The sequence below is a fragment of the Corythoichthys intestinalis genome, chromosome 2, assembly GCF_030265065.1.
Source record: "Corythoichthys intestinalis isolate RoL2023-P3 chromosome 2, ASM3026506v1, whole genome shotgun sequence".
Classification (NCBI taxonomy): Eukaryota; Metazoa; Chordata; class Actinopteri; order Syngnathiformes; family Syngnathidae; genus Corythoichthys; species Corythoichthys intestinalis.
The window spans coordinates 47,681,396-47,697,180 of NC_080396.1; the positions used below are offsets into that span (position 1 = coordinate 47,681,396).

Genomic DNA, 15,785 nt, shown 5'->3' on the forward strand with positions numbered 1-15,785 from the left:
TTTTTAATTAATGGGTTTATTGTCAAATTAGAACATATTCAGGCAATTGGAAACCAAACTTGGGCAAAACTCCACACAGGCAGCCTGAATTTAAACCCTGAATAACACAACATATGTGATAACCAATCATTATCTCTTCTAACATGTTTTCTATTCCCAAATACATTCATGTTGGTTATAGCAAAATAACTCTCAAACGTAGTTTGCCATTATGTCCAGTTGCTCAAATATGGCCTCAAATATGGCAGTTGGCGTTGAGGTCAAATAGTGATGAAATTTTATTGAATCATCATCACAAACAAACAAAAAAACAAAGCCACCAATCACGTTAGAGTGATGCATCACTTTACCACAAAAACTGCAAGAAAACAGCAATGATCTCAACACGCTTCTCGGTCAGAAAAGTAGCTAAAGGCAGAAAACATCCTCTTTTTAGCCACCAAAGGAAGTGATCGAGTGCAACATTTGTTCTGCGGCATTAAACTATAGCCTCTTTACAATACCCCTTCAGCAATAAAAGCCTACGATCAAACTAAAGCACTGATTAAAATTTTCCTCCCCCAAAAAATAAGACTGGCATAAACCAGCAAATAACTGATTTTGTTCAGGCTGCTGGCAGCCAAAAAGTTCAAAAGGGACAAAATAGAAGTGACTCTTAGCCTCCCGTGTACCTTCGCAATCGCTTTCTCTGGAAATCTTGAATAAACTGTACAAGCGCCGTCGAATTGTGCAGACGAGAGAAGCTGCAAGGCAACAGTGTCCCTATGGCTTTCCCCAAATCCACCAGCATCGAAAACGATGACCGACCCTCCGCCGGATCAGCGCGAATATCAGATGTGCCGGTGGCACCACGCTCCTTCCAAGGCGGCCATGTTGATTCCCCTCAGACTGTTGTAGTCGTCTTCATCGCCGTTGCCGCAATCGCTGTCGTCGCCATCGTTGAAGCCTGACGTGTAATCGCTGGACTCCTGACAGAGGAAGTGTGAAGCTTTATAGACTGTTCACATTCGTGTTTTGCCGTTACTTCCTGTCAACTCACCGTCCGCAAAATGGGCTCTCTGAATGGCGGACACACCATCTGGAAGCGGGGAATTGCTACATTGAACACTTCCTTGTTGTCTGAAATTAGTACAGAAACGCAAGATGAAAAAGAAAAAGTCCTGTTTTTATAATGAGAAACGTATTTTTGTTTGTTTGTTTATTTTACCAAGTCTGTGGAAGGTGTAGTGTCCTTCCATGTACTCTGATGGTGTAGAGAAGGTCGTGCAGCTGGCATACTCGTGGACTTTTCCTGGCGTCATGACTGGAAACTCTCCTGCTCACACACATATACTTAGTGGCTCACCTTATTCCATCAGACTCAACCCCACAGCATGACCCGAGCAGCGTACCAACCACGCCTGGCCCTTGCACCTCCTCCACGTTGCCGTCAGAAGTGGTGATTTTCCAGTAGCGGCTGTCAAGTTGGCAGGCCACCTCGGGTGGTGCGCTGTTCGACATCTCGATTCTGAAAACATGACATTTGGCTTGGAACTTCAAGGGCAGCGGGGATGAAAGGCGGAACCTGACAAATACTACCTGATACGGTAAGTGAAGAAAAAGTGTGGCGGGTGAACTGAAGATAGCTCGGGCAGGAAGGAGGTAGAAACGGATACGGTGATGTCCCCGGTGGTCGTCACACAGCTTTTATCGTGCACGTACCTGCAGCAATTGACACCGCCATCAGTCGACATCTGACGGGGGTTTACTTCTTGAAATGTACAGTGGTAAGAAAAAGTATCTGAACCTTTTGGACTTTCTCACATTTCTGCATAAAATCACGACTAAATGGGATCTGATCTTTGTCAAAATCACACAGATGTAAAAACTGTCAGCTTTAATTAAAACTACTCAAACATTTATAGGTTTTTATATTTTAATTAGGATAGCATGCAAACAATGACAGAAGGGGGAAAAATAAGTAAGTAACCCTTTGCCTAAGGAGACTTAAAGAGCAATTGAAACCATTTTTTTTTAGCCAAACATTTGAAGTTGGGTGTGTGCTCAATCCCTGATGAGTGGTTTGAAGCTCCCCTGCCCACAATAAAACACACACCTGGTAAAAATTGTCTTGATGAGAAGCATTGTCGGAAGTAGTATGAGTATAATGAGTAGTATATAACAGTATATATTATATAGTCGTATATAATATCGTCATGATTTGGGGCTGTTTTGCTACCTTAGGGGCTGGACAACTTGCAATCATTAATGGAAGAATGAATTCAAATGTTTATCAGCATGTTTTGCACGAACACCTGAGGCCGTCTATCAGACAGTTGAAGCTAAAAACCGGATGGATGCTGCAACAAGACAATGATCCAAAACACAGAAGTAAATCAACTTCAGAATGTTTTTAGAAGAACAAAACAAACAGTGGGGCAAATAAGTATTTAGTCAACCACCAATTGTGCAAGTTCTCCTACTTGAAAAGATTAGAGAGGCCTGTAATTGTCAACATGGGTAAACCTCAACCATGAGAGACAGAATGTGGGGAAAAAAAACATAACATCACATTGTTTGATTTTTAAAGAATTTATTTGCAAATCATGGTGGAAAATAAGTAAGTGGTCAATAACAAAAGTTCATCTCAATACTTTGTTATGTACCCTTTGTTGGCAATAACGGAGGCCAAACGTTTTCTGTAACTCTTCACTCTTCGCTTGGTGTAAAGAAATCAACTGTGGGAGCAATTATTAGAAAATGGAAGACATACAAGACCACTGATAATCTCCCTCGATCTTGGGCTCCATGCAAGATCTCACCCCGTGGCGTCAAAATGATAACAAGAACGGTGAGCAAAAATCCCAGAACCACACAGGGGGGCCTAGTCAATGACCTACAGAGAGCTGGGACCACTATAACAAAGGCTACTATCAGTAACACGCTGAAGCCAGTACATGTCCAGGCCCGCCTGCGGTTCGCTAGAGAGCATTTGGATGATCCAGAAGAGGACTGGGAGAATGTGTTATGGTCAGATGAAACCAAAATAGAACGTTTTGGTCTCGTGTTTAGAGGAGAAAGAATACTGAATTGCATTTAAAGAACACCATACCCACTCTGAAGCGTGGGGGTGGAAACATCATGCTTTGGGGCTGTTTTTTCTGCAAAGGGACCAGGACGACGGATCTGTGTAAAGGAAAGAATGAATGGGGCCATGTATCGAGAGATTTTGAGTGAAAATCTCCTTCCATCAGCAAGGGCAAGGCACAAAATATTAAACGTGCTGGTTCACTTACTTAATTTTCCCCCTTCTGTCATTGTTTGCATACTATCCTCATTAAAATATGAGAACCTATAAATGTTTCGGTGGTTTTAGGTAAAGCAGACACAGTTTTTTCTTCTGGGTGATTTTGACAAAGATCGGATCACATTTGATGGTGATTTTATGCAGAAATGTGAGGAATTCCAAAAGGTTCAGATACTTTTTCATACCACTGTTTGTGTATTTTCATAATTGTTTTTTAAGCACTGAAAATGTAATATTTATGATTAGATAATGATTTGTACAATTCAGGCATGAAAATGGGTCAGGGGTTAAAAAGGTGAGAAGGGTGTGGAGGAAATATGTTCCGGCGTTCTGCCAAAATGTCCTCCGTCGGCGAAACATGAGGCGAATTTGACAATTTTAATTTTTCACATAAGGCTTAATATTCAAATTAGCAGGGGTTTAATTAGTTGAAGGAGTTGATTTCAACCACCATTGACTCGCGCTCTCACTCCGAAGCCCTGAAACTATCAAATAACTGGCAAACTGCACAGAATTTGTTCAAATCAACTCCAGCGACTAATTGAACCCAGGCTAACTCAAAGATTAAGCCTAATGTAAAAAATTCTGAACTTCCCCTTTAAAGTATAGACCATTGAATATGACCATTAAAATGTTGTCTATAAAAGTTTTAGAGCAATAAAACAACAAAAATGAATGAAATGAATAAGAATCCTTCAAAGTATTTCATAATGGGTCCAAATTATTTTTCGAACAGATTCTGTGACTATAGCACCTGAGAGACAGCCGTTTGCTTTGCTTAGCCAAAACTACAGCTGAGGAGGCAAGATGGATATTTAGAATTTCTTTAAACCTAAGCTTTCAAAACCCTCAACAACAACTGAGCTTGAACAGAGGATTGAGCACGAGCAGTATCAAAAAGTCCTGGCTGTCTTGTTAGCCGTTGTGCTGTAATTCCAGGTGGTGCTTGAATTGGATGCTTTAGCGGTCAACAGTCTTTTAGAGCCAGCGCAAGGAGATATTTTTATCATCTTTACTGGACAAAAATGTGAAGTAATGGCTGTGTTTCCAGTGTGCAAATGCAGCCGTTTGTAGTATATATCCTGCCTATTTAATTGCATCCTGGCGAGATAGCAAGGCTATGTTGTTTTGACCGCAAATTCCCAACGCTCACGGCTCACGCATCATGGTAAAACACGTCACCTATTTTTTTCCCATCCCCGATTAGAAAATGTGACACGTGATGTCACTCCCATGACTACAGTATTCTTCATTATACATACATTATGGGGCAATAACAAAATAGTAACGCACAGGCATCAAGGAAAGTAACTTGAATCAGATTACGGATTTAGAAAAATGAACGCGTTAGATTGCTCTTTACTGAAAGAAAGTAATCAGATTACTGTTACGCATTACTCACATAACGCGTTACTGACAGCACTGCTTTTATATTACCATTAAATACACAAGCTTGACGCTAACTTAACGGGAGCTATTTTTTTCACCAGAGATTTGGCTAGCTCTGGCAGTGTTCAATGCAAGCTGGAACGAACGGCAGTAACTTGTCATAACGCAAAATATGAAAACGATTGAAACCATTACTCACCAAATTCAATATGCTGGCAAATGCATTCATCTAAAAAAAATTGGGAGTGAGACCTCTCCTCTTCCAGCGAACGTGAATTTGTGCTTAGAACAAGATCATCTGTCGTAATTAACGATCTTTGACGCTCTTTTCTCCCCTCCTGCATTCAAACTTGTTTCTCTCTCAGCGGCTGTGATTAACCTCAATGAAGTTGCTCTCCTTGCTAAGCCTTGCCTATCATTCGTCTTTGTAAGTTTTTAGTAACTTTGTGTATTGAATTTGAAAGGAAAATGTGTGGGGTTTTTTTTTTTGGCGAACCTTTTCATGAAGCTAAACTGTTGAAGCTACTCACACTTGGAAAAATACGATTGTACAACGTTTTAAATGTATTCATTTGGTATATTTCAGTTGCCACGATGTGAGAGATCAATAAATTTCAGAAAAGTACGCCTTGCGTTTGGAGTGCTTGTTTTTGGGTTTGCTGGAATAGCGTCACTGGCACACGCAGCATCAAACAGGGGAAAGGGTAAGCGCTGCCGCGCCAAGCCACTTCTGGCTGCATTTTTGACACATGAAAAATAACGATTACGTACTACTGTATGACGGAAAATTTTAGTGGTTTTGTAACCGCGACGTTTTAATAGCATGGTAAACCGTGAAGGTAACCGGCACATGCCTACACCCGACCACCCCCCTTAAAAAATTTCTCCTCGGAGCTACACGATTCACGTAGGTCATCCTTTTTTACTTCAAAACGGCTAATTTTGCCGAAAGGTGAGAGATTTTCATGCCTGGTACATGTATACAGGCATATATTTTGGGTTTTTTTTTCTTCATTTTTTTAATTATTGAAAAACATTTGCGATGGGCTGAGGGCAAGTTTCAAGTGCGAAATAGCGAAGGATCACTGTATTAGATCATTAAATATTTTTTCATTAAAAAAATATGCACAGTATGCTAGTGTGCTGCTCCCGTTTACATGTTGCAGTACTACTTGATGCATTATTATTGTGATTGGTCAGTTTAATGTCAATTAAAAAATAAAGGCATGGAGGTAAAAAGCTGTGATAATTGAAGAACTTTTCACCGAATAATTAAAAATGTTTTTTATCGTGGCATATCGCTATTGTGATAGAAGATTTTCTTTCTACACTACGTTCACCTAATTCAGCTAATAGCTCAGGGCGCCATTGCCCGGGCAATTTCAAATTCAACATCTTCCATTGTGATACAATGTAGAGAATCGGAGATTGTCACTAACCTGAATATCTGGTCTCGGATGATCGGGTACTCTCCTGTAACCACGTTGTTGACGTAGGTGGTGAACCACTCTAAAAAGGAAGAACCTGAACACATGCAGATACGTGAATGTTCTGTCAACACGCTATGAAGTGTTGTCACAAACCCACCTGTGATGAACATGTCTACGGCAGAGGGATCCTGGGCTGTCTGATCCTGGAAGAGAGAAATGTGACAGCCACATACACCGCAGTGAGGTTATGGTCTATGTGGCTTTATTCTTATCAAGTGTACTAACGGGGCAGGGGTAGAAGCTCTCAAACATGCGTCGCCCTTCGGTGTGTTCCAGGGCCATGTATTGGCTGAGGCCCGTGTGGAAGCAGAAGGTAAGCGGGAGGCAACGTCTCATCCCTTTTCTCAGCTGGAAACCTCCTGCCGCCGTCTCCACGTCGAGCAGCACTTCCGAGCGGTAGTGATTTGACAGCGACATACTGCCCATCAGCCTGAGTGGGGACACACATTCAGGAACACGCAATAAATCACCAATTTGATAATGATGCGATACGATATCGATTCTTTGGACAAAGATCAAATATAACAGAGTGTGCCACGATTCCAGTCAAGGTTGATTTAATACAATATAACACAATCACAGCTTTTCAAAAGTTGACGCTTAAGACTAATGCTGCAACGATTAATCCATTAACTCAAGTAATTCGATTAGAACAAAGCTTCAAATCAAATTTTGTTGCTTTGAGTATTCGTTTAAATGGAGTGGCGTAATGGTTTGTTTTGAAAGTGTTTGCATTTGGTTTTATTATTTGGGTGGATACACTGCCCTCTAGCGGCAACATTGAATATGACATAACTCATTTAACATGGCTGAATCCAACTGCTCCCTGTTAAGACCAACATAAGGTAACTTTTTGTTTGAGCTAATACCGTATTGGCCCAAATATAAGACGGCCCTCTCTTTTTCAAGACTCAAGTTTGAAAAAAAAAGACTTTTTGAACCTCAAATTAATTTTTATACAGAAAATAATTACAGTACATCTGAAAAAAAATGATTATAACAATATATTTGAGGAAAAAAAGCATGTAATTTTGCCTCATTCAAATCTTAATATCTGAGCATTCAAATATGTAAACTAAAGTGCAATCACATTCGTAAATGAATGGCTTCTGGTTATTGAAATGTAAACAAACCTATTGTGATAAAACAACAAAATTGCAATAATTGCATTAACCATCAAAGTGAAGTCTAACTGTAACTGTAGTCTTGAAACAAATCTGAATAAAGAAAAACATTGCAATAAAATAATGCAAACTGGTTAAACTTGAGAGTAGCTGAGATCTGTCATGACAGAACATCGCTTCAATGATATCTGGCGCCATCTAGCGTCATGAATGGGTATGACGTCTAGACCATGAATATAAGACGACCCCCACTTTTTCAGTCTTATTTCAATGCAAAAAAACACCGTCTTATATTCGGGCCAATACGGTATGTTTTTTTAATGCATTCATAATTTAGTTCATAAGTATATATAGCATTTTCTTGTGGGAATATGTGTGTGAACAATTTGTTAAGAGCATTGTAAAACAATTGTCAGAATTATATAGCATTTAAGACAGCTGGACGTTTGCCATGCAAGTTAGCCAATTGTTCTCTTTTTGTACTTAAATCCTCATTTATTTTTTATGCCATTTGAAGCTAAATTCTGCTTTTGTAATTTATTTTAAAATGAAAGAGCAATTCTGCATAGTTTGAAGAAACACTCGGGAAATTTTATTTTGTATTCACGTTTAATGCTCTTTTGAAAGTACAATCTTAGCAAGCCTTTGTTTTACATCTCCTAGAATGTATTGCAATGCATTAAATGTTCCTAATCAGATTCCTCGAACTAGCTGGTTGATAGATTAGGGTTAGGGTTGACTACTAAAATCATCGATAGCTGCAGCCCCACCTTAGACCTTTAACCCTTTATAGAGCAAGCCAGCCAAGAGCTTTCAATTGATTTAATACAATATTGTACACCTTTAACACAATCACAGCTCTTCAAAAGTTGACACTTAAGACCTTTAACCCTTTCATAGAGCAAGTGACTATTTTTGGTCATTTGAGAAAAAAAAAAATCTTCAATATTAGCAATTATTATTAGATATATTTTTAAATGATTAATCATTAATGTATTTATAATATTATGGCTGCACAAAGTATTTATAGTTTTTATCATAAGGAAGGACAGGAAATCTGGCATACTCACATTTGACTGGCTAAAATAATACCAGCACTGACAAAATGTATGCCTGCACTAAAGGTTCCTTCCTGCAAATATTGGCTTTTATTTATGTTTTTCTTCACTATTACCCATCTGAAAAATACATTTTGGCATCTTTCAATTTATTTACCAACATCATTTACGCTGGGATGCATGTGATAAAGGTGTTGTCTGTCCCTTTAACAAATTGATGTATCGTTACACCCCTGGTGTTGAGATAGCCATGCTGACAAAGTGGCGAAGATACTGACCCGGGGATCACCAGCATCTGGCCATTGTGGATGCGGTATGAGCAACGATAGTCGTCCGGAAGGCGACATCCAATCTGAGCCTCAATGTTGCTCAGCTCTGCCTCTGTGGCCCCTTCTAGAGATCCAAATAGAAAAAAATAGAGTTGTCCGATAATGACTTTTTAACCGATAAATGATATCCCTATATTGTCCAACTCCAAAAATCCGATACCGATATCCAGAGGTGGGTTGAGTAGCCAAAAGTTTGACTCAAGGAAGGGTAGCATTACTTCAATATAATATACCTCAACTAAAAGTAAAAGTAGTCATCCAAACACTGGACTCAAATACAAGTAAAAAGTATTTGGTGAAAAGAATACTTAAATAATGAGTAACATTGTGAGTAATTGCTTAAAATCTTTGATTTTTTTTTTTTTTAAATAATGGTATTTCTTTCTCAGCACATAGTTATCTATATGAACTGTTATTATGACGATATGATTGAACAGGCCGGCGTGATCATAGAACGGTAAGCTTGAGTCTAATTGATAAAATGGAGTCATGTGATTATTATTGCGACGTCTCATTGGTGAAATGGGTTGAACCACTGTTGGCATGTCTGGCAAAAAAAAAAAAAAATCTAATATGTAGAATAAAGAGGAAAAATGTAACGACTCGTGTAGCCCAAAGTAGCGGAGTAAGAGTAGTGTTTCATCTTCACAAATTTACTCAAGTAAAAAGAATGGCTTCGTAAAACTACTCTTAGAAGTACTAGTATATTTTTCTCAAAAAGTCACTCAAGTAAACGTAATGGAGTAAAGCATTATTACGCAGCTCTGGCGATATCAAACCGATTATTGGCGTAGATATTTGGAAATTTGACATATAACGGTATCGGCCTTTTTTTTTTTTTTAATCTGACCGTCCGATAAAATTTTTTTTTTTTTTTTAAACATTTAAAACTGGGTTATTTCGGCTAAGATGCAGCCGCGCCTCTCTCTCCTGGCAGCTGTCTCCTGCACTAGTACTGACCCCGTCCTCTGATTGGTTAAATGGTAATGGTAAATGGAGTTACACTTGTTTTGCGCCTAAGCCACTTCAAGAGCTAATATTTTCTATTTGTGTGATTCAATAAACATGCATTAGGCATTTAAATGAAGTTCAGTGTTTGCATTCTTAATTTTTTATGCCATTGTTTACACTTCTACCGCAAATTAATATTGGCTCCCAAATCGATTAATGGCCACTTTAAGTACTAATAATCAGTATTGGTCCTGAAAAACCCATATTGGTCGATCTCTAATAACGATATATGTGTTTGTAGACTTAACATATTCTGACTAATTTTATTGTGAAACCCAACTGGATGCTTTAAAAATGATAAATGTAACAACACTTCCAAATAAACATTCTGTGAAAAATAAGAAAAACTTCAACTGAAGTTATGGAAAAAAGTGCATATATAGCGCCACTATATTTATTATTGAAATCAAAATAGGGCAAACATCAGTTTTTTGGAACAAGTGCAAGTGCAAAGTGCCTATAAAGCAGTGGAATATCAAGTATGCATATTGGCCCAAAACCGATAATGAAAAAGTCGATATTACCCGATATCATTTTTAAATGCTTATATCGGCCAATATTATAAGTTACCCGATCATAATGGAAGACTCTCGAAAAAATCCTTAGGAAAAAATGCCGAGAAACACAAATATACAACTAACACATGCACATTGCAACAAGCGTGTCTGGTGACATCACCTTTCAGCGATGCAATCATGCGCGGACAACTCTGCCGCAGGAAATTGGTTAGCTGTTCCCATGCTCGTTTTAAAACCGAATAGTGCTGGATGTAACGGCCCAGGTCAGCGTAGTACTTCTTGAAGAGCTCATACCAGGACCGCCCACTCTGCAGCCGCTCCTCACTAAACACCCACACAATTTTAAACAACATGTTGTGAAACAAAAAGTAGTGTAGACTTCATTTTGAGGCCAAATCAAACAGTCCTAAAACTAAAATGTCTTACTCTTTGATCAGCCAGTGTTTGAAGCACAGCGACCTCCACAGCGGATTGTGTTTGGACAACTCATTCAGCCTCCTGTTAGTGGAACTGATGCTGCAGAACAAACAAAAACACACAATTATAGCAAATGTCATACGTTTACATTTATTATGAATTACTAAGGCAGTGAGAAAAAAATCACATGAAAACTTTGATTGTGCATCTCTGTACATTTCCAGGCTTGTGTTTACGTCAGTATAGTGCTGGAAGTTATTTCTTTTTAGAGTCAAGTATCCTTCCAATTACTCTATCAAGCAGAGTCAGATAAATTTCATATCAAAACATGCTGTTAACACAAAACATTTATAGTCACCTCAACTAGTCGGTTGCTAAAGTACCATATTCTTCTTGATCTTTACCTATAACTTTACAGCTTTCGGAACTTTGCCATCAGTTCTATGTCTCTTGCCAAATAAAGTGCACACATTTTATGAAGTAATTGCGCTCGGTATTGCTTCGATTTTGTAGTTGGCAAAACGCTTGTTGTTGTTAGCCGTCTTAGCTCCATCCGGTCACTTCACTATTTGCCAGTTTTCGGGGGGAAAAATCACTACCAACTCATAGGTGCGGTGACCGGATGAACGGTTCGGCATCACGTACTCACTGGATCAAATCTCTGAAGTCAAGGAAAGACAATATGTGCAGCAGCGGGTCCGAAGGAAGCAGCTCCATCAGAAACTCTGTAGCCATTGTTGACACTTGTCAAGCTTGTTTTCTTCTTCTCCTGCTCAGTGAGTGCCAACGATTTCAAGGCACTTTATCGCCCCCAACTGGATAAAAGAAACACCTACAAAAACAAGATAACAGACGCGTCTGGAGTTTTTGATAGCAGGTGGTGAAAGCAATGGCGTAGGTTTGCATAGGGACGGTAGGGACATAACACTACCAACTTTTCATAATGCTCAAATTGTCCCCACCAACTTTTAAGCAACCTTATATATGTTATGTAAGTTATATTGTCTTCCCATATGTTGTAAGAACAGAATTGACCCTACCATTATTAAGTGAATTGTTTTCATTAAGTTCATACTTACATTTACCGATTTTCACTTGCTCAATGTGCAGGTCACCCCCCCCCCCCCTTAAACGCACATTTGACTGCCTAATGACTTGACCCCTCCCCCTTCACACACAAACACACACAGCGCCGACAGAGACAACATGTCAACAACATGCCGTCTCCTCCGCCCCCCTTTGAAGAGGAGGGGTATTAAAAGTATTTTTCCGCCAGCAGTAGCCACTGTAAGTAATGTGAAAAGATGTCAATGGAGGTGGGGAACACACCACTAATTTTGCCGAAAGTCTGACTTGCATCAGAGTTACATTAATAACATTAAACTGTGTGAACTTGCTAACCTGCTAAACTCGAGGAGGAAGCTGCTTAGAGAGAAGTGTCCTCCTGGATGTGTTTTCTATTGTTAACATTAATTTAATTGTGAGAAATGTAGTAAAAAGTAGTTAACCCCTTCTCCCCAATTTTTATTTGGTTTTATTTATGTGGTCTTACAGCAGCCCTAATAGGATTTCATTTTTTGCTGAGTTTGGCTGTGCTTTTGGACAAAAGCAGTAGTGTTTTACCTGAAGGAAGGCTCCATTTTTATTTATTTATGTTATTGTCTGACTAATAAGTTTTTTCAGTTATATTTACTATATTTAGTCGGATAATGTTGAGCGGGCTTAAGATATGTTTATTTTTTTGTATTCCTGGATAGGCAAGAGCTTATAAACAAGTTTGTATCTATTCACTATATTAATATAATTTATGATAAATAATTGCAATTTAAATTTGTTAATAAAATCCAGACATTTATTCTGGAGGTTTTCAAAATGTTTCTTCAGTAGTTTTTGAAAAAAAATAGGTTTGAATCAAACGGTGTATCACCTGTACTAATACACATGAAAGTTAGTATAGGTCAATACAGTTTTTTTTGCATTGATCATTTGGCCTATCAAATAATTAGGTTCATATTCTTGAAAAATATTGCCCTGACTCCCATTCCCCCAATCTTTTTGGTCTTATTAGTGTCCTGTCCACAGCAAAAAGTGTACATACAGGTTATGCTGTTATATGGTCCCTACCAATATTGAGAACAAACCTACGCCCTTGGGTAAGGGTAAAGGAGCTAATCACCTTGTTGGAAAGAGCGTCCTTCTTTCTCGAGATAACAGTTTCAAGCCAATGTGTCTAGTTGCAATTTACGTCTGTGCTTCTCCCTACTTACCTAGATCTGCAACTGAATTTTTTGCATATTAAATTTTTCCAACTGATTTTTTTGTGGCTGAATTTTTTGTAAGTGTTGGATCGATAGCATTTTGGGGCTGCCGATACCAATTCTGACATCCGGCTGTATGGTATCGGCCAATGAGATACTGTACCGATCCCACATTTTAATAATATTAATCATGATTAAAAAATATATTTTTTAAAGTGGGAGGGCTGGCAGTGTGAACGAACATTCACTGCCACCCTCCGACTTCAAATGGATAGGACGTCTACTAATGATAAAGTCATTTAAATTCACATCAGAAGGATGATTGGACACCTGACGATTGCAGATCTATCCTAATCTTCGGAAGGACATCCTGCACTCCTTTTGATCCTGCTGATCTTGGGTAGGACGGCCGGTGGTTTGAAACCAGATGTCAAAAAGTACATACAGGGTGTCCATAAAGTCTCTTTACCATTTAAAATATTTCTTAAAAATGCAATTGATTAGATATTTTATTCAGATTTGTTCTATTGTATTAAGCGTTTATTGTTGTTGTTTTTTTTACCTCTTTTAATACAGTTCTACATGGGCACCATTAGTTGCACGAAGCACAAATGACTTCTGCAAATGTTTACCTTGACCTTTTAACTGAATACACTCACCGGCCACTTTATTAGGTACACCATGCTAGTAACTGGTTGGACCCCCTTTTGCCTTCAGAACTGCCTCAATTCTTCGTGGCATAGATTCAACAAGGTGCTGAAAGCATTCCTCAGAAAGTTTGGTCCAAATTGACATGATGGCATCACACAGTTGGTGCAGATTTGTCGGCTGCACATCCATGACGCGAATCTCCCATTCCACCACATCCCAAATATGCTCTATTGGATCTGGTGACTGTGGAGGCCATTTGAGTACAGCGAACTCATTGTCATGTTCAAGAAACCAGTCTGAGATGATTCCAGCTTAATGACATAGCGCATTATCCTGCTGAAAGTAGCCATCAGAAGTTGGGTACATTGTGGTCATAAAGGGATGGACATGGTCAGCAACAATACTCAGGTAGGCTGTGGCGTTCCAACGATGCTCAATTGGTACCAAGGGGCCCAAAGAGTGCCAAGAAAATATTCCCCACACCATTACACCACCACCACAAGCCTTTGATACAAGGCAGGATGGATCCATGCTTTCTTCTGCCTACCTTGGTTGTAACGGGTGGTTATTTGAGTCACTGTTGCCTTTCTATCAGCTTGAACCAGTCTGGCCATTCTCCTCTGACCTCTGGCATCAACAAGGCATTTCCGCCCACAGAACTGCCGCTCACTGGATATTTTTTCTTTTTCGGACCATTCTCTGTAAACCCTAGAGATGGTTGTGCGTGAAAATTCCAGTCGATCAGCAGTTTCTGAAATACTCAGACCAGCCCTTCTGGCACCAACAACCATGCCACGTTCAGTCACTCACATCACCTTTCTTCCCCATACTGATGCTCGGTTTGAACTGCAGGAGATTGTCTTAAACCATGTCTACATGCCTAAATGCACTGAGTTGCCGCCATGTGATTGGCTGATTAGAAATTAAGTGTTAACAAGCAGTTGGACAGGTGTACCTAATAAAGTGGCCGGTGAGTGTATATGGCACCACAACTGAATGACCTTCAAAAATCATCATTTTTCAGCAAGATGGTGCACCACCACATTGGGGGCAGCATGTTCGTGGGTTACTCAAGCATTTCCAGACTGATGGATTGGAAGAGATGGGCCAATTCCTTGACCGCCACACTCACCAGATATCACTCCCCTGGACTTCTTTCTATGGGACTATGTTAAAGATATCGCGTATCGAACAAAGGTAAGGAACATTACTGACCTTAAGCGAAGGATTACTGATGCCATTGCCACAATTGATGAAGCTATGCTACAGCGAACATGGCAAGAAATCGAGTACCGTCTTGATGTGCTTCGTGCTACTAATGGTGCCCATGTAGAAGTGTATTAAAAGAGGTAAAAAAAAATCTTTTTTTAAACTTCAATAAATGCTGAATACAATAAAACAAATCTGAATAAAATATCTATCAATTGCATTTTTAATACATTTTTGAAATGGTAAAGATATTTTATGGACCCTCTGTATTACACAGCAACAGCACCTTATTTCTCAGTACTCCCAGATACCGATGATGTCACACAAAATTTGCATTTCACTGATAGTATTGGTATTGGTGTGACTCATTCTTGTGACTGAAATTTTTACGGCTGCATTTTCATCTTAGGCAAAAATACACTTCAAAAGTACAACCATTCTTTAGTATGACTCCACTTTGAGCCTAGTTGAGCGTCAATGCGACTTTCATGGTGCCAAAACAAATCATTCCTACAGTTTTGGTAATGTGAACTGGGTTTTTAAAAAAGGCACAAATTAACAAATCTAGCCAAAGATAATAGGGGGAAAAAGTTTACTCTCAGAGTGATTCATGATAAATCTAGCGCATCGAAAACAAATTCCTCCTTCATCTTGAGGCTTTAAAGCTCGCATAAACCTGGATGAAGTTAATGCTTGCATTTTGCTCTCAATAGGCTCTCCACTCTGTGTCAATATTTGCTCTTACGTGTGCTGATCAGGAAACTGAAGATAAAGTTGGCACATTTTGTATCTCGTCTTTTGAAATGAATGAAAAAAATCACCCAGCTGCTGAATGGAAAATAGAAGATGACAACATGTAGCCAGAGTTGAGTATTTATACTGCTGGAACATTGAAAGAGCTCAGGCAGCAGTACATAATTTCAAAATGCTCATTATAATGTCAGAATCGGGTGTAGGTGAAAGATCATTAGGGAGGCCATCCTTGAGTTTACAGTCTAACATCATAATTGGAATGCTTATCTATTAACTGGTAACAGTATTTAAT

General features: G+C 39.1%; 2 protein-coding genes across 2 annotated transcripts in view; both read right to left on the minus strand.

The window, feature by feature from the left end:
- On the minus strand, positions 1-11,421 carry fbxo3 (F-box protein 3). The gene is made up of 12 exons (XM_057829618.1): positions 11,272-11,421; positions 10,632-10,721; positions 10,366-10,529; positions 8,626-8,740; positions 6,391-6,595; positions 6,263-6,308; positions 6,115-6,199; positions 1,579-1,701; positions 1,392-1,507; positions 1,208-1,315; positions 1,040-1,119; positions 1-968 (listed from the first exon to the last, which is right to left on the minus strand). The coding sequence occupies exons 1-12, from the start codon at positions 11,355-11,357 to the stop codon at positions 831-833; spliced, it is 1,356 nt and encodes a 451-aa protein (XP_057685601.1). The 5' UTR covers positions 11,358-11,421; the 3' UTR covers positions 1-830.
- LOC130911926 (oocyte zinc finger protein XlCOF6-like) overlaps positions 11,374-15,785 on the minus strand; it is a 25,592-nt gene continuing 21,180 nt past the window's right edge. The window contains exon 12 of the mRNA XM_057829606.1: positions 11,374-11,454. Coding sequence (XP_057685589.1) covers positions 11,425-11,454 — 30 coding nt within the window. The 3' untranslated portion in view covers positions 11,374-11,424. The remainder of the gene's footprint in view (positions 11,455-15,785) is intronic.

What these genes read in the sequence shown, in the direction of transcription:
- fbxo3 (XM_057829618.1), bottom strand. Translation starts at nt 11,357, where the DNA reads ATGGCTACAGAGTTTCTGATGGAGCTGCTTCCTTCGGACCCGCTGCTG. An exon ending in CGTAGACATGTTCATCACAG is followed by an intron (nt 6,200 to 6,262) that starts GTGGGTTTGTGA and finishes GCATGTGTTCAG; the next exon opens with GTTCTTCCTTTTTAGAGTGG. An exon ending in GCAAGGGCCAGGCGTGGTTG is followed by an intron (nt 1,316 to 1,391) that starts GTACGCTGCTCG and finishes GTGTGTGAGCAG; the next exon opens with GAGAGTTTCCAGTCATGACG.